Raw genomic sequence first — 25,739 nt, 5'->3', positions numbered from 1 at the left:
AATACTACATGGGTAATAGTAATTTTTAAGATTATATAGATAGGGACCTATATAGATATAAATATATAGATATAGATATAATATAGATTGATTTTGATATAAATCCAATAATAAATTACCAGCAGCCTATTACCGGTAGGGAACTGATCCCAGCCACCGTTGGATGGGATACAGCAGCCGCATTATTTTATTGCGGGGGCACTCACCTGCCCTAATGCATTGCGGCAGCCCACAATGTAATATTGCGGCGGGTGTATCCCAACCAAGTTGGCTGTGGATAATTTCCCTTACGGGTAAAGTCAAAGGGTTCCAACTTCCACCACACTTCTAAACCTTTAAGACGAGATTATGTAGTAAAAGCAGTGCAAATTTATAAGAGAAAAAGAAAAAATAAATAATTTGCAGGGGAACTATACATACATTACGAGTGTGTACATATTCAAGAATGCAGATTTTCAGAGGGAAACTATTGCACAACACCTCACTCCGTTTATTCAATCAAGTTTGTACCTTTTTCATTTTTTTTTAAAGAGATTGCGTTAATTGATTAATGTAATCATCTGGGTATTTTATGTAATCACTTGTTTAATTCTTTTAGTATGTTCATCTTTGTACTAGACATATATTAAGAATTGTGTTGATTGTATTGGTAATGTTTTAATTTTTATGTGGTAATGTTTGAAAGATTGAATTTTTATTGGGAACACTTCGTTTTAGTGTGATTGCTATGTGTTTGATGATTTGTTTACTTTTAGATTTATATGTTTGCATCTGCGTAATGAAGTGTTTTGCTGCATTTTAAGTAGCTTGACAAGGGTACTAAAATTGGGGTTTATATTATGGCAATAGCTCATGAATTGGGATTTTTAGGTAGCGAAAGGCTGTTTATATTCTACGAAGAATGTTCGCGATATTGGACAGCCTACTGCTGCTACTCATCCACATGTACTGCTCTACCCGTGCCGCTGATTTTTTTTTATAGTTATACACAGATTCTTACGTTTACTTGCGCGGTTCTTTTTGTGATTCCAGTTACTTAAAGAAGGAGAGATAACACCTGGCATTACAAGTGAAGAATATGTATCAAGAAGAAAGAAATTATTAGAACTTCTTCCAGAGAAGAGTTTAGCTATAGTTGCAGCTGCCCAAGTAAACATGATGAATGAAGTCGTTCCTTATAATTTTAGACAAGATGCAGACTATTTGTACATAACTGGTTGCCAACAACCTGGTGGCATAGCAGTTCTTGGTCATGACTTTGGTTTATGCATGTTCATGCCGGAACCAAGTCCTCAGGTATGTTTAGCTTTCTTTAGACGTATCTTATGATATGCCAGCCATTATTTTGTTGATAGCCCAGCTTTTCTATAATATTACAGAGAGTGAACTTATGTATGGAATAAATTATTGTTATGGCCGAACATGATGAACTCCTTAGAGATTCATTTCTGCGGTCTCATAAAGAAAGATCCTATGTTTTGTTTAGCCCTTTTATTTAAGGTATTTAGCTTATTTTTACATATGAAATTGACATCTGAAGCCCAAAGACTGTCTGTGTGTATATACAGTGTATAGTTATACTAATCACTGAATGATTTCCACCAATTGTCAAACAGTGTCCGTGTGTCTGTATGAAGACAAATTTAAATAAAAAATTTGTGGTGGAGATTATCTTTGCTGGACAGCAGCTTAATGAATGAAATTGAAGTTACATTATTTAGAACCTGATTCATGTTCCTCTTCTCTAATAAAAAATTTAGCACTATACGCGTGTTATAAAATAATAGTAATATGTTATGAAGATCATGTGATCGAGGGTTCCATCGTATTGAAAAAAAAGCTTATTTGTCCAATGTTTGCTGTTATCTGTAATGTTAGGACATTACTTGGCAAGGTGAAATTGCTGGAGTTGATGCTGCTTTAGACATATTTAAGGCTGAACAGTCGTATCCCATGAGCAAATTAAATGAGGCAAGTCCTTTGTCCTTTTTTACCAATAATTAATGTTTGTTCTACAGTTTTTCTCCTCATTGGTCATGAATCTGGTATACCGAACTGAAGTTGCAACTTTAATCTGCTTATATGAGAGAAGATATGGCATACCTGCATAATGTGAGGGAAAATTAATATACATTTTTTTTAGCTATATATTTCAGAATCTCTCGAGCATAAAATCCGGAAGGACCGGAACCAACAGCATTTTCAGTCATATTTTAGTTTAAAGGTTCCTCAGATAAAAATATATTTGATGACTGTATGTATATATCAAAAATGTAAATCTGTAAATTCTGCTAATGAAGTGCAGAAATGAAGCTTGAAGATTAGAGGTTAAGATGGACAAGATGAGAGTAAAACTAAACTTTTATTATTGTCAAGCTTTTTTTTACTAAAGAGAGTACAATGCCAGTTTATATAACGGTTTATATACTTGCCTATCTGATCTACAAATCACTGAAAAGATGTGCTGAGTTGGCACATTCTGTAACGAACTTTCCTATCTATTTGTGACTGAAAACTGCTGCCTTCTTATTTTCTGACTCAGCTGATTCCGTTTGGTCTATCATCATTGTAACAGACTGCTGTTGGTATAATATGATAAGTTATAGTAGACCGACAAAAAATTAAAATTATGTGGTTTATGATCTGGAAAATTGCTTAGATATAAGATGGCTACGTAGTTCTTGGGCTATAAGAAAGGTTTGACAAGTTTCATAATATAAATCAACTTTTTTTTATTAAGAAAAAACTTCAATACTTTAGTAATTGATTTCAGAGATAAGAAATAGTATTATATAATGCACTTTTGTCACTTGTGAGAGATAAGAAATATTATTATGAACTTTTGTAACTTGTTAGTTATAGACTACTTTGATTAGCAATATTATCAGAGTTATTTGTAGTGGTTCTGTTTAATCTATCTTTTTTGCCAGCCAAAGTTAGACCAGCTTAGAGATTACAATTTGCAAATGACTTCTCCTTTTATATAAGACCTGTAATTTATTACTTTATTTTTATTAGAATTTCAAGACGTGCTGATGTTAGCATACGCATGCGTGCACGCTTGTTCACATATCTTTGACCTGTTTTTTTTTTTTAAAAATCCGAATGTCTCATTACCTTATTTTGAAACTAATTAACCATCGAAAATATACATGTTTTATTGACATGTCCAATTTCTTTATTTAGAACAAATAGAAGTATCAAGAATTCAAAAAGAAACATAATAGTTGTATTTATACATTATCACGTTAAAAATTGCTACTCCATTTTAGGAAGAAATTTAAAAGAATAAAAATTTTCCTTAGGCTGCCTATCAAATTATAATATGGAAAATAATTAAAAAAAATTGAAACATGATAATTATATATTGAAGTTAATAAATGTTTGTTGCATGCTCAAATGTGCTCATATTACTAGGTGGTCATCAACACAACTCCACATAACAAAGGAGTTGGTCTTAACATTAACATGTTTAATATTTTTTTAACATTGCACGCTCTATGCATTCCAATTTAGGTATTCCACTTCCCATGTATTTGTATGCTGATATTAATCTTATTTTGGATTTTGAGTTTTTCAACTGTAATTGTTATTGGTAGACGTCATCTGTTAACTCCTTAAAATTTGTAGATTTACCAATTGTGAGTTACACTTGTTGCTAGTGTTTAAAAGAGGACAGGCAACAATCTAAACAATAAAATTTAAATAAAAGATGAAGTTTATAGAATACAAGTCCCATTTATACATGACGTTTATGTTTCTTCATTTACAAGGGATCACATTGTCATCCCTTTGGATGACAGCTTTTGGTGTTTCTTTCATATGTTTGAGTTCATGGGGAGTGTAAATTAGTGTATGCTTGTCAGTCTTTGGCACATTTATTATTGAAAAGGTTTATAGACAAAAGTGTTCATTGTCACAGGACATAGAGCAAGAGCTGTGGGTAGCTATAATTTTTTTTATATGAATGAACTATATTATGTCATTTGGCCTATTACGTAAAAGTATATATAATAGACTATGTAACATTTAATTAAATCAACAAAGAGATGTTGAAACAGGCAAGATCTGGACAGTCTTTTCCAGTACCATGTACTTATGTCCTACTTTTTCTCATGATGCAGATCCTCAAGAGCATGATAGAAAATTCTTCCACATTGTTTCACAACAAGTATACAGCAAAGCCAACTTATACTAGCTTACAAGCCTTTCAAAAATTAGCTTCCAGGGGTAAAGTAATGGACCTCTCTATGTACACCCATGAAGCTCGATGGGTAAAATCACCTGCTGAACTTAAATTAATGCGAGACTCTGCATCAATAGGTTGCCAGGTACTAAAATACAGTCTTGTATAGAAATATGATTTTGGATTGGATGCACAGTAATGTGCTTTCAGGTGCTTCTTTTCCTGTTAGTAAAAGGTATTAGAATAAGTTTATAGTTTCCTCTCCTTCGATTTTATTCTGGATCTATTATCTGAAGTAAATTAAATAATCAGAAGTGGTGACTGTGTGCATAGCATGGTTGTTACGTCGGTAAGTCGAGTCGAGTCGACCGGGGTGTCCGACACTAGTCGGCAAGGTATAAAATTATTAATATATAAAAATATTGATATATATAAATATATTATATATGTATGTTTTAATCTTCTAATCCCCGGACACATATTTTTCTTGCAAAGATTGCATAGTACCACAATCTTAATATTCAAATCTGGCCAAATCCGTATTTCCATTGAGGATCATTTGATTTAGCCTTCCATTTAGGGTCGTTAAACGGGTCATGGGTAGGATCATTAGTTTGATCAGCCATCTGCCACACCACAATTCACAAAAACAGAGTGTAAGTATGTGTAAGTATGTGCTACTGACCTAAGTCTGTGCTACTGACCTACTGTGTAAACAGAGTTTAAATGTGTACAAGTGTATAACTATATATATACACACACATGTTTCTGTGTATATAACTTTATATATACACATACATGCTTCAACTGGAGAACGATGGAGACGAATGGAGGCGACTAGAGAACGATGGAGTCGACTGGGCTTTTGTTTTAAGGAGATTAGGTTACTTAAAGGGCTATTTTTGTAACTGGGCTGTTTATTTTTTGGATTTATGAACCAGTCGTTCGACTGGGTCTCTGAGACCCAGTCGAACCGACTAGTCGACCCAGTCAACCAGTCGAAGCCAAGTCGCCCGAAAGAGTTACAAAACACCAGTCGAAGTTTCATGTCGACCTCTGCTGCTCGACTGCTCAACTATTCGAGCGAAGTAACAACCATGGTGCATAGGCAGATGATAATTATGACCATATGTATAAATCGCAGCTTAACTTGACTAATTTCATATGCTCTATCTGTCATAACACTCGTACTTGCTGTATGTTCCTATTACATCTGTACATCAGATCTAAGCTATATCAGTTTTTTTAATATTAACTTACTCCATTTTCGTTGAAGCTTTTTTTTTTGCCAAAATTTTCGTTGAAGCTTAAAAAGTTAGAACTGTTAAATTAAGTGGGTCTATGGGAAGATGGAACTTGAATATTTTCTCTTTTTCCGAGCTTCTTTTTCCCTTTTCTTGTACTTGAATAACAAAATATATAAATGTGTATGTGCATATACTTTTGTTATGGGAAGGCAGTTATTGATTTTCACTTTTCATATGTTAAATGAAGCAACATATTAGGTGAATCTCTTCTAGAGTTCTAGTCAGCGCTCAGCTAATCGCTAATTTATTGTTTTATGATGCTAAGATTTTTTCTTTAATGTAAAATCTTAGTTACCCGGACTCTTCATTTTGCTTAGAGTACCCGTGTCGGACACTCGACACTCGGACATGGGTATGGACATTTGGACACTTATTTTAGGCCAAAAACATGTAAATTTTTCAGAATATTGCCGAGTCCGACACTTGGATACGAACCCGTGTCCGACACCCATACCCGAGTCCGGGTAACATAGTGTAAAATACTGACATATTACTTTTTGTGATAAATAGGCTCTATTGCAGACAATGATATATTCTAAGGCATTTCCTTATGAAAGCTTGTTATCAGCTAAGGTTGAATATGAATGCAGAGCGAGGGGTGCAGAAAGAATGGCGTACGAGTTCTTATCTTGTCTTCCTTTTTTTTTCTGATAGTTACCATCTAAAAGTGTTGAGTGGAAATAATGAAATTTCTTTCGTATCTGTTTATCCATTTTGGTCTGGAGGAGCTAACTAATGATGTTACACACATATCAATTAGTTTTGCAGGAGATTGTCATGTGTTTTCCTGCTTAACTATAATATCTCGAAGGAAAATGCTGTAGGTGAACTATTTGACAAACAAAATTTTCTTACTTTACCAGGTTCAACCCCGTAGTTGGTGGTGGCCCTAATGGTAGTGTAATACATTATTCCCGAAATGACCAAAAAGTGAGTTTGATAGTCCTTTGCAATATTTTTCTTTCTTTTTTTTTTTTGATTTCCTAGACATCTACACTTTGTCAATGTAATATGGGTACATCTACACTTTGTCAATGTAATATGGGTATTAACAGGTCAAAGATGGTGATCTTGTTTTGATGGATATAGGATGTGAGAGGCATGGTTATGTTAGTGATCTCACTCGTAGTTGGCCACCATGTGGCAGCTTTTCTCCTATGCATGTATGTTTCCTTATTGCTCTCTTCCATTGTTATAATGATCGGCTGCATTTACTTGATAAGACTTAATTTTGCCTAAATGGAAGCATCTGTATTCATAATGAATTTTGCACTAACAAAAGGTTGGCACACTGATCTGAAAAGGGACACTACTAATCTCATATGCTCACGAATTTCTCTAGTATGGCACAATCAACATATATCGATCCACGATCCTAGTATCATGGCTATTTAGTGCAAATAATTTTTTTTACCGAAAATAAAACAAATAAGTCAAATTCATGAGTTCCAGATGACAGAACGCAAGTCGAAGTTTTTAAACTAATCCCCATGATAAGGGAGCTATATAAAAAATCTTCTGAATATTTTTAATAGCGTGATTATGTAGCAGCAAATGATAAATTTGCATTTTTTGTTGACTTTGAATTTGTGCTGACTCTGTTATACATATCATGTCTCTATTCTTGTTTGATCCGACTGTACATGTGAAGTTATGAGCTGATGTAAGATGTGAAATTAATTTGTATTTCTCAGGCAGACCTTTATGATCTCATTTTAGAGACGAATAAGGAATGTATAAAGCTTTGCAGACCTGGCGCCAGCCTCTTGGATATTCACAATTTTTCAGTATGATTTGAGTACTTTAATTTCTTATTTAATTTCTTTTGCTTGAATGCAGTGTGTTTAGTGTCGGTGTAATGTAGCATGTATTAGGTGTAAAGATTCTTTCATAATTTTGTCATTGTGAAAACGAGAATGTGTCCTGTTGAAGGATCCTTGAAAACATATTTAGCAGATATTCATATTTATTTCGTTCATACATATTGAGCTTGAAGTGTCATCTTCACACAGTACCCTGTTTTGTTGTACATCAAAAATGTGTTGTCAATTAAGTACATTTCTGAACAAAGATATCATTGAATCTTTCAATAATACCTAGCTTATTATTATATGTGTTCCGTATAGGTTGAAGTTTATAGGATGTCACACTTATAGACACACAATAATTGGGGATATCCACTTTAACGCCCACATCTTAGTCTGAGTAACACAGTCACACAGGTAGTATTAGAAATGAAAAAATCATTCCTATGTATCATGCTTTGAAGAGCTGGTGCTTATCTAGGATATTTGACTACTCTTTAGAAGCTTTTCAGCTATTTCACAAAGTATCTGGATTATGTGTTTTTGTGAGGAAATATCTAAAGTAAGAAACTTGCATGTATTGCTAATATGTGTTGTTTCACTCAATTTCTCTTTTCTTTGCGTTGTTAAATTACAAAGTTGTAGCCTTGGAAACTGCTCAACATGCTTGCATAGATATAATAGTATATATGTTGCTACATGTCATAGGTTGAAAAGCTGCGGAAAGGCTTCAAGGAGCGAGGGATACTTAAAAATGATCGTTCTTACCATCAGCTAAACCCAACCAGTATAGGTGAACCCTTGTTACGGATAGGGCCTCATGTAGGATTTTAAATTTTTGCATTAGCAAATTAACTAACCAGCTTCCATACCAGGAATGTATCGAACCTTTTGGTTGTTGAAAATTATCTTTACTGATTCTTAACTTGGATTTTCATGCCTTTTTATGCAACTTTCAGGTCACTATCTAGGAATGGATGTTCATGATTGCTCTGCAATTACTTATGACCGCACTCTGAAGCCAGGTGTTGTAAGTTATTCACAGACTGATGCTCAATTTTACTGTTTATACTTGTAACTGAGATTTAATGTCTCTCTACCTATCTATCAAGATTTTTGTTTTACTTTTTCTAAAATTTCCATTTTATCTGCATTAAGTTCTTTGGAATGGTCATTCCTTATGTTTATTTTGGTTGCCACCGGACCTAGGAAGCACGGACTCGGATAGGGCGACACGGGACACGGGTACGGGGACACGGGGATTCGCTGATAATCGAAGAGTCTTGGATACGGGACTCGGCAAATAAAATTATATATATATATATTCATGATAAGATTTGTATATGTGAAATACTTCACATTTTCATTCATAAAAGTTATTAACAAGTAATGAACTTTAATTCTTCAAAATAAGTGGAAACCTAATAAAAACTCAGTCAACATTATGTTTGGCTTGTTTCAAAAGAACAGACCCCATCTCTGGTTTGTCGAAAGACAGGTTTGCAACTTCTAGAATACTTTTTCCTCCACCTGTGATAAAGTTTATATAGTGGAGGGCTGGGCTTTTTCTAGTTGGGCTGGGTTTTCTCTAGTTGGGTCGAGTCCGAGGCGTGTCTTTCCAGAGTCTGTGGCGAGTCCAACACTGTTTTCGTGCCGACTCCCCACGTGGCGAGTCCGATACACACTTAGGCGAGGAGGGGCCGAGTCGGAGAGTCTGGAGAGTTGGACTCGCATACGGCAGCCAAAATGAAGAGTCCGTGCTTCCTAGCACCGGACGTATTGCTACTCTTAACTTTTAAAAAATTGTGGAATAAGAGATCCCTCTGTTTGGTAACAAGTCCTCATTCAATTTAGTAAAGAGTTATTAGACAATGACGTCCAAATTGCCTGGTGGTTTGAAATGTGAATCATTCAGAAATTGTTACACTTACATAAGTGGAGGCGTGATTTTACATTACACGCTTGCATTTCATCATACAACAATCGAAGATCTATATCAGTACCTACCAATGAATTAGAACCAAAAGTGGTTGGTTTGAATTTTGTTGAGCTACCATGATTTATGCAGGACATTTTATTTTGTGTTTTTGATAATTTATTATCGGGACATGTTTTGTGCTAAGCTATTGTTCCGTATTAAATATAAAATTATATTGCAGGTTGTAACAATTGAACCTGGTGTTTATATTCCGACAACAAATTATAATGGTGCAGAGAGGTAAAGCATTTAAGGTTTTGTTTCATGTTGATTTGCATTTTAAGAAGTCAAATGTTGTCTCATGTCTAATTTAATCTAATGTACAAGTTCCTATCTTCGGAAAAGCAGAAAAAAAGCTAGGCATTTTAGCAAAAATTTGCCATGTATAATTGACTGAACAAAACTAAAAAAATTACTGTTTGGTCTAACTTGAGATTTCTCAATTACTGTACACTGTTTCTGAGAAGAATAGTTATCCTCAAATTGGTGGCCTGGTGGTGGTTTTAAGCGCTAATTTAAAGTTAAACCGGTAGTGATGGAAGAAAGGAAAGAAATTATAGTTGAGGAAAGAAATTAATTGCACTAGTTGAGTAAGAAATTAATTGCTAACATTTACCCACAAAGTGCTTTGACTGCATAGTTAGAATAATAATTTTCAATTTTTTCTTTTTGTGAAAAAAAATATATAACTAAAACTTTAATTTACAAAAAGAAAATTTTAAAAAATATTATATTATCTATGCGGTCAAAGGACTTAGAATTGTGTGCAATAAAGTCAAACGGCATACAAAAAAATAGAGGGTGTACCAATTTTATTCTGTTCTCCCTCCCCAAATTTTGTTCCTTCAAATTAAATGTGGTAAACATATAAACACACACACTTCCCCGAGGCTAGCTCGAAGTGCTGACCTCGTGTTTCAAAAGAAGAGGGGTATCTGTTAGGCTACAATGCTAGGGTGATAACGGAGCATTTTTGTTTTACTAATTTCTACTTGATTTTTAGATTTTATATTTACACATTCTGAAAGTGTAATGCAGGTATGGAGGCATTGGAATTAGAATTGAGGATGAAGTCCTCATTACAGAATCAGGTCATGAGGTATATATACCAACCTACTTGTATATTGTCAAAAAGTCGCAACTCGCAAGACTTTGTACAACTGCTTCAGTTTATTCATAAAACCTGCAACCAGTAGCTCCACTTGAGCCATACCTGTCTGTCATAATTGTTTTTAACATACTTCAATGTGATAACAGGTCCTGACCGGGTCTTTACCGAAAGAAGTCAACCATTTAGAATCTCTGCTAAATGACTACAGCAGCGGAGTGATGTCCGAGACTTTAAACATCATGCAAGCTGCTTCCAGTTAGTATATAAGCTCAAAGATTACGATAAAATGAAATAACTGTAATACAGCCCAAATATTTCAGGACTTGGCTACATGTAATTTAGTTTATTTACATTATTCAGGACTTATGGTGTATTCATGTCAAAGCGTGAATGTAATACTAATTTTTCAATAGCTTAGTTTTTTGGCTAGATGTATGAATATCTGTAGGTCGACTAGACATTTTGACCATCAGATATGATTGTAAAACATCCAAACATTTTGACTACTGATATTGTTCGAAAAAGACGAAACGCCTGTGTTTGTTACAGGCTTCTCGTATTGTGTCTGTCTCAGAAAAATCTGCATATCGATTACTACTAAACAGCCAGATTGAAAATTTCCTCTCCTGAGCATGGTAGCACTAAACATTAGAGTTAGAACTCAAAGTCTGTGCGGTTGCCTTTGGTTTAATGTAAACATTAAATCAAAAGACAAGAGCACATAATTATAGATACGTAGACCACCGCGAGGCAGGCCGCTACTATTCCATCTGTACCCTGTTGACTCGTTCATTTTATTAATTAATCACATTTTATGTTTAAATAATTTTGTTTTTTTTTTTTGACAAATATGACTTTTGATCTTACAAATGTCTATTCTATATATATGTATATATAAAAAAAACAAGATTGTAAGGTCGACCACAAAATAACCAAAGAACATAAGAATAGTACTTGGGTTAACAAAACCCTTTCCCATCCCCAACTAGATTACACGTGATTAGAAAGCACAGCTAACTCCTTCCAACTACTTGTATTCATTTCGTCTTTAATTATTCAACCGTTCCCATTTACTTCTATCCGTTTTACTTTTTCTCTTCCAACATTACCCTTACATCTTTCCATTTCTTACATTGGTACTTACGATTATAACTATTATTATTAATCGGTGTCCTCAGTCCTAACCTAGCTTCTTCATTACACCTTCAAAGTATGTATCATAATTAAGCATCAGTAGTAGTATTTTTCTAAGAATTCACAATTAATTCTCTGTTAGATGGTTGGGCTCCATTTCGATTAAGCATTACCAATTAATCGATTAAAATCAACTAAAATCAAAAATATCGATCAAGCCATTGTTAATTAGGTTTATGGATTTATGGATTCATGTGTAGGTATTAAGACTGTACACTTAATTAGCCTAGCCACGTCAACTGAAAAAATCACCCTATACTAATCCGCATATTACAAATCATTACAAAATATGGATGATCGTGTATAAAATTTTAGATAACCGTTAATTTGTAATTTAATTACTAATTAATTCTTTAAAAGAAAATCACCAAACTTCAACCGTAACTGCACATTATATAAATTAACATTATCTAAATTAGCAAATTTAAAGTTATTTGAGTTACCGCTTATTAGATATTATATTAATATTATGCATGATTTTTAGAAAACTTTATACTAATTCATTTCTTAGATACCAAACGTATTAAAGTTAGATTAAGAATCTATAACTATTTTAGCGGTGAAACCGTGAAGTCAAACCACAATTAAGTGGGTAAATATAATTATTTTTTATTTATAAATGTCGACGGGGATATGATTAATTTTTATTTATCAACATCGATAGAGAATTATGACTTTGATTCGTATTTATCTTTCAATCAAATTAAATCGCGCGTACATCCGTAGTCAGCATTGAACCATTGTCATTGAATATAAAATATTATTATTAGTATTTTAATGTTTTAAAACTAGAGATTTCAAGCAACATTAGTCAGTCAATTACTCCCTCCGCCCCTTTATGGGATCTCGTTTCCTTTTTTGAATGTTTCAAAAAAATAAATATTTTTATAGCACTAATTTAAGATTTTTACAATCACATATTTATCGAATATACTTATTTTAATCTTCACTATCTTATTTGTGCGGTTCATATTGAAATTAATTTTTAATTTGTTAAAAACTGTGATCGTCAAGAGAGTATTTATTTATTCTAAAAATAGGAGAAAATAATAGCCTTTATTTGAGTATGGGGAGCATGGATAAATGGAGATGGAAGTTGCATAAGAAAATGTGCCTTTGGATTTTGGACGGTGACAGAGTTGTTGCAGACTTGCAGCACAATAACTCTATCTATCCATCTCCCCAACTAATTCACCTTCCTGGCGCCAGTGTTCAGAATTTACAAGAAAGCAACCTACACAAATACAGTTCCAGTCCGCATATGTAAATCAAAGACAATAGAAAGGTCTTGAAATTATAACTCTCATGTCAAAGAAAATATTTCACCAAGTAGGGCTGCATGAAGACGTTTTTACACCCGACCCAACTAGATCGGTTTGAATTTTTTAAACCCAACCCGTAAAATATAAATTCGTAACTCAATCCTACCTATCATGTATCAATTTGGGTTGAGTTGTGTCGATTTGAATGAGTTGAATAATTTTATAACAAAAAATTTCAATGTTATAGATCGTCGTTAATTTAAAAATTATAAATAAACTAAAATGTGTATAACTTATAATTATAGTGCTTATGTTTAAAATTGCTTAACATTGTAATTTTAGTAATGTATAGAGAAAAAAAGATAATATATAACTTATTTAATATATTATAGTAGTAAAAGAAAAACCACCAAAAAAAATATATAGATACATATCAAACTTAAAAAATTAAATAAAATTAAGAGTGACATATTAATAAATCTTGTTGGGTTAGATTAGTGTAAAAATATTTGTAATCCGCATCCAACCTATTTACGTTCGAGTTACCTACTTACGTTCGAGTTGAGTACGTAACAAACCATCTATTATTCGATTTATATTGGGTTGGGTTTTTCAGATTAAAAAAGGCCGAGTTTAGTCGGTTTGGTCGATTTACGCAACCCATGTGCAGCCCTAGCACCAAGGATAAAAAAATGGGTAATACTAAACAAGTTAAATACTAAACAAGTTAATATATTGACGGAATTTACTAATACAACACTAGTTTAAATTCAGTACGATGTACGGTTTCTCGTTAATATTTAAATATTTTTAATATTTTATTTCAGTGATTAAAGGATAGCTTTAATTCCTTTATATAAGTATATAATAATTATGAATTTAAAATTAAATTAGTAAAATAATTAGGAATAAGTTGTGTTTATACTTTACCTGAATAAGTTTAGCTAGTCTATTTCTAGTAGTTTATAAGTATGTAACACTATTTATATTTATTTTTAAACGGCTAAATCAAATTATAACCTATTTCAATTATAAATTAGCAGAAATGATAATAAAGTTAAATTCATTGGTTTGTTTGTCACCTAATCTTGATTAAGCTGTCATTTAATTTATAGATACTACTTCTCTCCCCCGCATTTCTTTAGATATTTTTTCCTAATGTTTGTCTTGTATTTTAAGGCTACTATAAGACATAGTTCTATAATTTATTTTTTAAAATTTTCTTCTGTATAAAAATTTAAACATAAATTTTTTATTTTAAAAAATATTTAAAATTATTTAGGGAATAATAGTTTACGGGAGGCTGAAAATGCGTGTAAATCCCCGTTCTCCAATGTAAAGAACCTGGAGGGACGGACGGAGGGAGTAAGAGTATGTCCAATGGTAGTGTAAAAATAAGTGTAGTTATTATTATTATTATTATTATTATTATTATTTATACACTTATGATTTTGATGATCACACTATTAGCTAGTTTACAGCTTATCTTAATGATATATTAGCAAGCTGATTGTAATTTATACAACTGTTACTAACTTTGTCTTGCAGAAGTTAAATATTAATCTATCAGCAAGCTAACAAGGTTTTGACTGGTTTATCAGCGAGCTCACAGTTACAATTAGAAGTTATTCAGAATAAACCAGAATTGCGGTTTACAAGGAGATCAAATATGAATAAGTATTTGTAAGGACTCTATGATATATCTAATGTATTTATATATATTAGAGCTTCTCAAGTGTTCAGATACTTTTATTCAAACCATTTTCTATTTTTTAGTAAGTTGTTTATAAATGTTTTCTTATCCAAACAACTTACTTCAAGATTGGTATTTTATTTAAACTAAAGATTGACGTTTTGAAATCCTTTTCTAATCTATATTATCTTTAGCTTAAACGTGTTTCTAGATTATCTTAACGTTTAAACTAAAACAAACTAACCACGAGACTTGGTCAAGATCGGAAGTTGTGTTGTTTATTCGAAAGTTAGCTTAATTTATAAATACATTTGGGTATACTTACTTTTGAGGTTGATCCACGTAGTATACACCTTACCATATGAGAAAATACAACTTATATTCATTGAATATTTTTTTCTGAGCTCTAGTTTAATCACGTATATCTATATTCATAGAGTTCATAGTTTCGGTTGTAATTTTCATTAAACTTGTATTGTTCAAGGTGTAAATATTTGTTACTAAGTAGTTGAGCTTGGATAACAAGGGTTCAGGGAATTAGATTGCTAGAGAAGGCTATACAGGTTTGGTATAGGGCTTAGAGGGAAGCTCACTCAAGGGAATAGGTGTTATTAGCAAGCTGCTATCAGGAAAAGAGATCAAGGGAGATCTGTTATTGAATCTTGTAATCGTATCATTTCAGTGATTAATAATATAATCTCTTACCAGGTGGGTAATGGACCAAGACGTAGACCATTAGACACAGGGGTCGAACCTGGTTAAAACTCTATGTGTTATTTACTTGTTGTTATTTATTTTCTACATTGCATATAGAGTGTCAGCTTGCTGACAGCATATATTCGAACTTAACAACAAGCTTTCTGACAGTTCGATAAATATTCAGTAACATATTAAAATTGGTATTAGTTAGTCATAACACCTATTCACCCCCTCTAGGCGTAGAATTTCAATAATTTAGCACCAAAAAGTAGTTTTTGGTGTTAAAATAACATCATGGCTCCAATGATTGGTTTTATATATTGTTTCAAATTTCATCAACTCCCCGAATGCCCCACTTTTTAAATACAAAATTAAATTTTCTAGCTAACTGTTTCCTTTTTGATGAGGTGGGATGAGATGTGAATTATAGCTCCACCTATATTTTGTTCTGTATTTAGACAAATTATAGGATGGTGCTATTTTAACACAAGATATTGAACATCATTGAAGTGATAAATTTCAGTTTTTGTTGTATGATATATACTATTATATAATAGACGAAATATTAAAAAATTGGTTGGTCGGTCGGTCATTCTAATTCTAATTGATATAGAAGTCAATTTCATCTACCAAATTAAATTATAATTCATATTGAACTCTATATTATTATATTTGATACTAAAGTCAAGTTTTCTATAAATTTAAATTTTAATTCATATTGATATCTATATAATTCTAATTGATACCGAAGTCAACTTAATGTACTAATTTAATTAATTTATATAAAAAATAATTTAATTTATACTATATTTATCTATCTATCGATACTATATTAACATTAACAGTTTGGTTGGTAGGCCGTGTTGTGCAAAACATGCTTGTACCTTAACAAGACTAAGACAATTTGTCAACCCTAAGTAAGTTGTATTGTTATCTTAATCTGTATTTTGTACTTGTAACACTTCAGTCTGTAAAAATGTCAAAGGAGCAAACTTGAGTCTTTTTTAATAAACAGTGTCAAGCCTAAGAATTCTATCTGGAAGAAGATCAAGAAGATCATGCCTCAGAAGAATTATGAAGAAATTTGGAGTTGAATAAATCTGTTTTAGGAAAAATATTCTAAGTCAAGATCTCTACAAGTCACAGATGTAGTGTTATAGAGAAGTCATTCGAGAACTCCAAAATGACTTATAGAGAACTCAAAAAAACTTATAGAGAACTCAGAGATATTGACAAGCCAAATTGAAGATATAAAGATTGGAGATATCGACAAGTCATTTCTTCACTAAAGAGCTCAGAGTTATCGACAAGTCAACATTCATTAGAGAACTCTGAGTTATCGATAAGTCAAATTTCACTAGAGAACTCAGAGATATCGATAAGTCAAATTTCACTAGAGAACTCAGAGATATCGATAAGTCATAATTTACTAGAGAACTCTGAGATATTGACAAGTCAAATTTGACTAGAGAACTCTGAGATATCGACAAGTCAAGAAGTCACTTGAGAACTCAGAGTTATCAATAAGTCAAAGTGAAGATATGAAGATTAGAGATCTCGACAAGTCAAATTCACTTATAGAGAACTTGAGACCTCTATAAGCCAAATTAACTATAGAGTACTAGAGATATCGATAAGCCAATATATTTATCAAGATGTCAAGTTCTCTATAGATCAAACTGGAGATCTCGAGGTAAAATCTAAAAATATAAAATTACAGACCAGTTCAATATCCAAGATTAACAATCAATAAACAATCCAAATAGCTGGATTGACAAGTCTACAAAAAGCAGCTTGAATGTGCAAGATCAATGGTGAAGATTAACTGACAAAGGAGGATCAAAGTAAACACGGGATGCTAAAGATATGCTAATCCAGAAATAGAAGATATACTTTTCTATAAATGAAAATGACAAGTGACTGTTTACAAAAGCTAATAGCATGTCTTATTGTACACTGTGTGTAATATATAATAGATGATGTCAAAGATTACTGGAGATAACAATATCATTAGCATCTCTGATCATAGTATGAAGCAAGTCAAATAGGCATCTGATCTGAGTAGAAGATTAATGAACAGCTATTTTCAGTAATCAGTTAAGCTTGGGGTCAACCCTGAGTAAGTTGTATTATTATCTAAATTTGTATTTTGTACTTGTAACACTTAAAGTCTGTAAAAATGCAAAGGAGCAGACTGGAGTCTTTTTCCTAAAACAGTATCAAGCCTAAAGATTCTATCTGGAAGAAGATCAAGAAGATCATGCCTCAGAAGAATTTTGAAGAAGCTTGGAGTTGAATAAATATGTTTGGAGAAAATACCCTAAGTCAAGATCTCTACAAGTCACATATTTAATATTATAGAGAAGTCATTCGAGAACTCCAGAATGGCTTATCGAGAAGTCATTCAAGTTTCAGAGAGTACCGACGGATGAGGAACATCCATCGGAATAGTAGTTTGGTTAGTCGACGGATGACTGCTGTTAGGCACATCCGTCGGGTTAAAATCACTACTTGATGGATGAGCAATATACACCGGGATTGAAGAAATAAAGATTGGAGATATCGACAAGTCTTTCCTTCACTAGAAAACTTAGAGTTATCGACAAGTCTACATTCAGTAGAGAATTTTGAGTTATCGATAAGTCAAAGTGAAGATGTGAAGACTAGAGATCTCGACAAGCTGAAAATCTCTACAAGCCAAATTTAATATAGAGTGCTAGAGATCTCGATAAGCCTATGTACTTATCGAGATGTCAAGTGTTCTATTAATTCAAACTGGAGATCTCGAGGTACAGTCTCAAAGTACAGAATTACAGATCAGTTCAATATCCAAGATAAACAATCAATAAACAATCCAACAGCTGGATTGACAAGTCTACAAAAAGCAGTTTGAAGAGTCTGCAAGATCAATGACAAAGATTAACTGACAGAGGAAGATTAAAGTGAACACGAGATGCTAAAGATATGGTAAGCCAGAAATGGAAGATTTGCTTTTCTATAAATAGAAATGACAAGTGACAATTTAGAAAAGCTAATAGCATGTTTATTATCCATTGTGTAAACCAGCAGTTAACTGAGTTATAAAGTTAACACTGATCCTCTAGTTAGAAGTAACAATTAAAATAAAATCTCTTGTATTACTTTCAAGAAGAAGCTGAGCTCTTTAACATCAAAGAGCTTAGAAATTTTGTAGAAAAATAGTCTTAATTTTTAATATAAAAATTAAGTGAGTTATGAAGATCTGTGTTCTTTATTTTCTACAACTTTAGATTCTGCATGAACACTTTTCTATACAAGATTTAATTTACTTTGTTCAACCATTAACTTTCAAGAAAAGCCTAAAATCAGAAAAAACACATTCCCCCCTCTGTGTGATTCATTACCTAACAAGTGGTATCAGAGCCAAATCTAAAAGTAAACAGATTCAAGATCTTGGAAGAATGAATACACAGAAAATCAGTAGTTGATAAGTGGCATTTTATACCACTTAAAACGTCTTAAAATGGCTTAAATTGGTGTCTTGAAATCAAGTATTTTGTGTATTTGATGCGTTTTTCTAGTGTTTATGCATTTCAGGGTATTAGTTGCATTTCGGAGGAGGAATCATCAAGAATAAGCCTTGGCATGTGTTCACCATTGCGAGAGGAAAAGAACGGGCAGATTACGGCGAAGAAACGGAGCAAATCTGGAATTTTTCCAGTAGGGTCCTGCGCGCCCGCGCAGCAATGCTGAGCGGCCGCGCAGCAGCCTTGCGTGCCCGCGCAGAAATGCTGAGCGGCCGCGCAGGGTCGGGGAAAAGATGAATTATTTTAGACTTCTACTTCTGTTTGGCTTCCAACTTCTATGTAATCTGAGTTTTATGGGACTATTATATAAGTAGATTTGAGACGTTTTCATAGAGAATAAGAAGGAGATTGTGTTTTAGATTGTGTTTTGCACAAGAAGCGAAGGAGATAAGGAAGAAGACCGATTTAACACACTACAGTGAAGAGGAAGCATATATTCTTGTGATTCTTGTTTCGTTGTAACGTTGGATGCTAGTTTTCTTGCTTTGACTTATTTACTCTTGTGACGTACTCTGTTTTAATATAATTAGTTTAGTTATTATTTTCTTGTGTTGTTTATCATGATTTCATATGAACCCATGATGGCGATAAGTTCTATTATGGGCTAATCGTGATCATGGGGTTGCAACGGATTTATTATGGAATTCTTTAGTTAATTGTTTAATACTTTAGTGTGTGATGATTGCATGATATCTAGTATTGGTTGTGCGTATTCGTCTTATGTGCGTCGCGAACATATAACATAGGGTGTTAATCTCTTGTGAAGCGACGGTGGATCTTGAGATTTAGAACTTGCCATGCTAGCATAGGTTCATGTACGTTGTGCATGATTAGTGGGTAATTCTCACAGTTTTATTTGCCCTATGTAATCAAAAGGGATAACTTGTGCTTAAATCGTTGTGTTGTCAATTTCTGTAGACATATATTAACTCAACATAATTGATGAATATTCAACTTCTATCTTAATTGTGGATGCTTGGTAGAATGGTATTAGTACAATGAAAGTTGACTTTTATCAGTTTCGTGTTATTCGATTAATGTCATCACTGTCACATGCTAAAGGTATTAACAATGGCTATAGAAGGAAGTAATAATGAAGTTGTGATCTCATGAGTGTTTTATTATTGATAAATTGAAGTGTTAGTTAAGTGGTTAGTTAAGTAGTTAATTATAGTTAATATTTAATCAACAATTTTAAGTGTTATTATCTTAACATTGAGAAGTAATCATATATTGGTGAGTGAGTTTAATTAGACAATAACTTAGTCTGAGTCTCTGAGGGAACGAACTAGAAAGTATTCTATATTACTTGCGAACGCGTATACTTGCGTGAATATTAGTGCATGTTTTCGCCCTAACAAGTTTTTGGCGCCGCTGCCGGGGACTCGGCGTATTTGTTTAGTTTATGTACTTACCATCATTGGTCATTAGGACTCAGTGATTAGGACGTAGTAGTTAATTACTCTTTTCGGTTGTGTTTCAGGTACTTTAGCAAGTGTTTATGCAAACTCGTTCTCGTGCTCGCAAGAGGACCTTATATACAGCTGAGGAGAAAGACGAAGTTCTTGATACTCCGGAGAAGTTAGATTTTGAGGATTCTGATTCAGGAACTGAGCCGAAAGAACCAGTAAACATGGGAGATCGTATTGTTCAAGCTGATCCAGCTCTTATGGATTTTTCTCGGCCTAAAATTGATGACATTCAGTCAAGCATCCTTCATCCGGCTATTCAAGCTAACACCTTTGAAATCAAGCCGGGCACTATTCAGATGGTGCAGAATTCTGTTTCTTTTGGAGGAGCGGCAACTGAAGACCCCAACATGCACATAAGGAATTTTGTCGAGATCTGCAGCACTTTTAAGTATAATGGCGTGACTGATGAGGCTATCAAGTTGAGGCTTTTCACATTCTCACTGAGGGATAAGGCAAAAGACTGGTTACATTCTGAACCAGCCGGGTCCATCACTACGTGGCAAGATCTTGCGCAAAAGTTTCTGGTGAAGTTTTGTCCAATGGCAAAGACTGCTGCTATGAGGAGTGCTCTTACTCAGTTTGCGCAGCAACCTACAGAATCTATGTGCGAGGCTTGGGAACGCTACAAGGAAATGTTGAGAAAATGTCCACATCATGGAATGCCGGATTGGATGGTAATCACTGGTTTTTATAATGGTTTGGGGGCCCAATCTCGGCCCATGCTCGATGCAGCAGCTGGAGGCGCCTTATGGGCTAAAAGCTATACTGAGGCGTATAATCTTATAGAGACAATGGCTGCAAACGAGCATCAAAACCCAACTCAGAGGATGACGTCAGGCAAGGTAGCAGGTATTCTGGAAGTTGATGCAGCCACCGCTATTGCAGCCCAGCTCCAAGCGCTATCAATGAAGGTTGATTCTTTGGTTACGTATGGAGTTAATCAAATAGCTATGGTTTGTGAGCTTTGTGCAGGTTCTCATGCTACGGATCAGTGTTCTCTTGTCAACGAATCTGTTCAGTATGTGAATAATTATCAGCGACAACAGCAGCCTGTGCCAGCGACCTATCATCCTAACAACAGAAATCATCCAAATTTCAGCTGGGGGAATAATTAGAATGCTATTCAACCAACATATCAGCAAGGAGTAAGTAAACAGTTTAACCCACCTGGATTCCAGCAACCACAGCAGTATGCTACAAGGTAATCATATCCTCAACAGGGAAGTGCAGCTGCACCTACTAGTGCTGATTTTGAGGAACTTAAGCTGTTGTGCAAGAGTCAGGCGGTTTCTATCAAGACCTTGGAAAATCAAATCGGTCAATTAGCCAATGCAGTGCTCAATCGTCAACCTGGCACTCTTCCCAGTGACACGGAAGTACCAGGCAGGAAGGAAGCTAAAGAGCAAGTCAAGGCTATTACCTTAAGGTCTGGAAAAGTAGCTGATGCTGAAAAGGCAAAAGAAGTCGAAGCTGAAGTTAGAGATGAAGAATCTAAGCAAAAGGAGAAAATGGCGGAACCAAGGAAGACTACTGTTGAACACACTCTGCCTGAGGCTAATATAGGGGAGAAACAGCTCTATCCTCCACCACCTTTTCCTAAGAGATTGCAGCAACAAAAGCTGGATAGACAGTTCGGGAAGTTTCTGGAGGTGTTCAAGAAACTTCACATCAATATACCTTTCGCTGAGGCGCTGGAACAAATGCCTAGTTATGCGAAGTTTATGAAGACTATTCTTTCAAGGAAGGTGAAACTGGATGACCTTGAAACCGTTGCTCTCACGGAAGAATGCAGCGCGGTTCTGCAACAAAAGTTACCACCAAAACTGAAAGATCCAGGAAGCTTCACCATTCCTTGCACCATTGGCAATCTAACTTTTGAAAGTGCCTTTGTGATTTGGGAGCAAGCATTAATCTGATGCCGTTGTCGATCTTTAAAAAGCTGGATCTGCCTGATCCAAAACCCACATACATGTCGCTACAATTGGCGGACCGTTCCATTACTTACCCAAGGGGCATAGTTGAGGATGTGCTCGTCAAGGTGGATAAGCTCTTCTTTCCTGCTGATTTTGTTATTCTGGATTTTGAGGAAGATAAGAAGATTCCCATAATCTTGGGGAGGCCTTTCTTGGCTACTGGTCGTACCTTGATAGATGTGCAAAAAGGGGAACTTACTATGCGGGTCCAAGATCAGGATGTGACCTTCAACGTATTCAAGGCAATGAAATTCCCTACAGAAGATGAGGAGTGCTTAAAAGTAGATGTGATTGATTCTGCGGTTACTTCGGAACTCGATCACATGCTAATGTCTGATGCATTGGAAAAGGCCTTAGTGGGGGATTTTGACAGCGATGATGAAGATAGCAACGAGCAATTACAATATCTGAACGCTTCTCCATGGAAGCGAAAGCTCGACATACCATTTGAATCTCTTGGTACTTCTGACCTTAAGAATGCTGAAGGGAAGCTCAAACCATCAATAGAGGAAGCACCTACCTTGGAGCTCAAACCATTACCTGAACACTTGAGGTATGCTTTTTTAGGTGATTCATCTATGTTACCTGTTATTATTTCAGCTGACCTTTCAGGTAGTGAGGAAGACAAGCTCTTAAGGATTTTGAGAGAATTCAAATCGGCTATAGGATGGACCATAGCAGACATCAAGGGGATAAGTCCTTCATATTGTATGCATAAAATTCTGTTAGAGGAAGGTAGTAAGCCAACTGTGGAACAGCAGCGAAGACTGAACCCGATCATGAAGGAGGTGGTGAAGAAAGAAATTCTGAAATGGCTAGATGCAGGCATCATTTATCCTATTTCCGACAGCTCGTGGGTGAGCCCCGTGCAATGTGTACCTAAGAAAGGAGGTATCACTGTGGTCGCAAATGAAAAGAATGAGCTCATCCCTACTCGAACAGTTACAGGATGGAGAGTATGCATGGATTATAGAAAATTGAACAAAGCCACAAGGAAGGATCACTTCCCTCTCCCATTCATTGATCAAATGCTCGACAGATTGGCGGGACATGAGTATTTTTGTCTTCTGGATGGTTATTCCGGGTATAATCAGATTTGTATTGCACCAGAGGATCAGGAAAAGACTACCTTCACTTGTCCATTTGGCATATTTGCTTTTCGAAGAGTTTCGTTTGGGTTATGTGGCACCCCGGCCACCTTTCAGAGATGTATGATGGCTATATTCTCTGACATGATTGGAAATAACGTCTAAGTGTTCATGGATGACTTCTCCGTCTTTGGACACTCATACTTATACACTACCACGACCCGCTTAGTGGTACTCAATCTCAACATCCATTCCAATACAACTCTCCCGGTTGTAATCAGCTCATTACTCGCAGAATCATTGCTGCCTTACTATGGTCCACCACTGACCTACTGTAGTCATTCATTTTCCATGAAGACTTAATAGCTAACCATACGGAGTCCATACATCTCGTATCTAATTCTTCTAAGGAGGTAACATAATCACTATTCATGATTCATGAAGAACACTCCTGATCCTGACATACATACATGACATGAAGCAGATAAAATTGCAGAAGAGTTTCAATCAAGGCAACGATAGCAGGTTAATACCATTCTTAATCATATGCCTTCAATAGAAGACTTAACTCAAAGGTTCGTTTAGTCCTTTTTGAAATATGGTCCTGGACTAAATATTCGAGCCATAGAATTTCTCAAGAATAGAAATGTGGATAAAGGAAATATGACGTAATTATAATAATGCCAAGTGGGGCACGTGTTGAACCACGAGAAAGTATGAATCGAACCAGTAAAGGTCGAAATTGTTCAGGGCAATTAGGGCCCAGGATAAAAGATGTTCTAAGTATGATTGAGAATCAGTCTTGACAGTGATTAGCCTCTAAAGACTGAGGCAATAACTTATGGAAAACATCTTCACTCAAGCAGTGATCGGAAATAGGGTAGAAATTTGTGAAAGTGGTTAAAATGAAATTGACTATAAGGAAATTTTACTATCAGGAAAGGCCAAAGAGGTGGCCGACGCTTTAAATGTAAGAGAATAATTATAGGCGCTCGTGCGAGAGGAATACAGTGATGATGGTTAAAGCTGTGAAGGTTGTATTATGGTTTGGAAGATTGACATTCCTTCTGATGACTGTGCAATATCCAACCGTAATAGTAGTTGGTAAAGGTTTAATTCGTGTAATCGCCATGAGCGGGCTATCTATCTCAGAAGATCCTATCTTGAGAATATGTTTGAATAATCTGCGCGCCGTACTCAAAAGATGCGTGGAAACTAATTTGGTGCTTAATTGGGAGAAATGTCATTTTATGGTGCGTGAAGGCATTATCCTTGGGCATAAGGTCTCTAGCAAAGGTCTGGAGGTGGACAAGGCCAAGGTGGGAGTCATTGAAAATCTTCCCCCACCCAATTCGGTGAAAGGAATCCGTAGTTTTCTCGGTCATGCGGGTTTTTATCGGCGATTCATCAAGGACTTTTCAAAGATATCTAAGCCGTTGTGCAATTTACTTGAGAAAGATGTGCCTTTTAAATTTGATGATGAATGTTTGGCAGCATTCGACACTCTCAAGGAGAGTTTGATCACGGCACCAGTTATTACAGCACCAGATTGGACAGAACCGTTTGAGATGAAGTGTGATGCGAGTGACTATGCGGTAGGTGCAGTTCTGGGACAACACAAGAAAAATCTATTCCATGTGGTCTACTATGCGAGTAAGACTTTAAATGGGGCCCAATTGAACTACACCACTACTGAAAAGGAGCTTTTGGCTATAGTCTTTGGCTTTGAGAAATTTCGATCTTATCTGCTTGGTACGAAAGTAACAGTATTCACTGATCATGCAGCTATTCGCTATCTGGTTTCTAAGAAGGATTCGAAGCCGAGACTCATTCGTTGGGTGCTTTTACTTCAAGAATTTGAGTTAGAGATCAAAGATAGAAAAGGTACTGAGAATCAAGTAGCTGACCATCTCTCTAGGTTGGAGAATCCCGATTCTACTTCACAAGATAGGACGTTAATCAATGAATCTTTTCCGGATGAGCAGTTGTTTGCAATTCAGGAGGAAGAACCATGGTTTGTAGATATTGTAAACTATCTTGTCAGCAATATAATGCCGCCTAATTTGACATCCGCTCAAAAGAAGAAGTTTCTGCATGAGGTGAAGTGGTATATGTGGGATGAACCATATTTATTTAGACAGGGAGCTGACCAGATCATCAGGAGATGTATCCCGTTCTGTGAGACGGAGGGGATATTACGAGACTGCCATTCCACAGTTTATGGTGGACACTATGGAGGTGAGAAGACGGCAGCTCGTATTCTGCAAGCAGGTTTTTTCTGGCCTACTTTGTTCAAGGATGCTCATCAGTTTGTTTTAAGGTGTGATCGTTGCCAAAGAGTGGGAAATTTGTCAAGGAAGGATGAGATGCCATTAAATGTGATGCTTGAAGTCGAGGTCTTTGAT

At 35.0% G+C, this 25,739-nt stretch overlaps 1 protein-coding gene and 1 non-coding gene across 4 annotated transcripts; one reads left to right on the top strand and one right to left on the bottom strand.

Annotated features, from left to right (window-relative positions):
* The first annotated feature begins 337 nt into the window (after positions 1-337).
* On the top strand, positions 338-10,946 carry LOC141667193 (intermediate cleaving peptidase 55, mitochondrial). 3 transcript variants are annotated; one of them, XR_012552528.1, is made up of 14 exons: positions 338-502; positions 871-945; positions 1,033-1,296; positions 1,879-1,971; positions 4,125-4,331; positions 6,004-6,107; positions 6,357-6,423; positions 6,549-6,656; positions 7,188-7,280; positions 8,007-8,091; positions 8,258-8,323; positions 9,458-9,516; positions 10,315-10,375; positions 10,534-10,612. XR_012552528.1 is itself a non-coding variant. In XM_074473588.1 (14 exons), the coding sequence occupies exons 1-14, from the start codon at positions 446-448 to the stop codon at positions 10,645-10,647; spliced, it is 1,458 nt and encodes a 485-aa protein (XP_074329689.1). In that variant the 5' UTR covers positions 341-445; the 3' UTR covers positions 10,648-10,946. The 3 variants fall into 3 exon arrangements, 2 of the variants coding, with proteins under 2 accessions (XP_074329689.1, XP_074329690.1); XM_074473588.1 differs by having other exon boundaries at positions 341-502; positions 8,258-8,328; positions 10,534-10,946; XM_074473589.1 differs by having other exon boundaries at positions 375-502; positions 850-945; positions 8,258-8,328; positions 10,534-10,946.
* A 9,881-nt stretch (positions 10,947-20,827) lies between these two features.
* Positions 20,828-20,934, bottom strand: LOC141669447 (small nucleolar RNA R71). The gene has a single exon (XR_012553732.1). It is a non-coding gene; the product is annotated as a small nucleolar RNA R71 (small nucleolar RNA).
* Positions 20,935-25,739: the final 4,805 nt, after the last annotated feature.

This window comes from Apium graveolens, chromosome 6, assembly GCF_009905375.1.
Source record: "Apium graveolens cultivar Ventura chromosome 6, ASM990537v1, whole genome shotgun sequence".
Taxonomy (NCBI): domain Eukaryota; kingdom Viridiplantae; phylum Streptophyta; class Magnoliopsida; order Apiales; family Apiaceae; genus Apium; species Apium graveolens.
The sequence above is the reverse complement of the archived record's forward strand: the minus strand, read 5'-3'. Positions and strand labels throughout refer to the sequence as shown.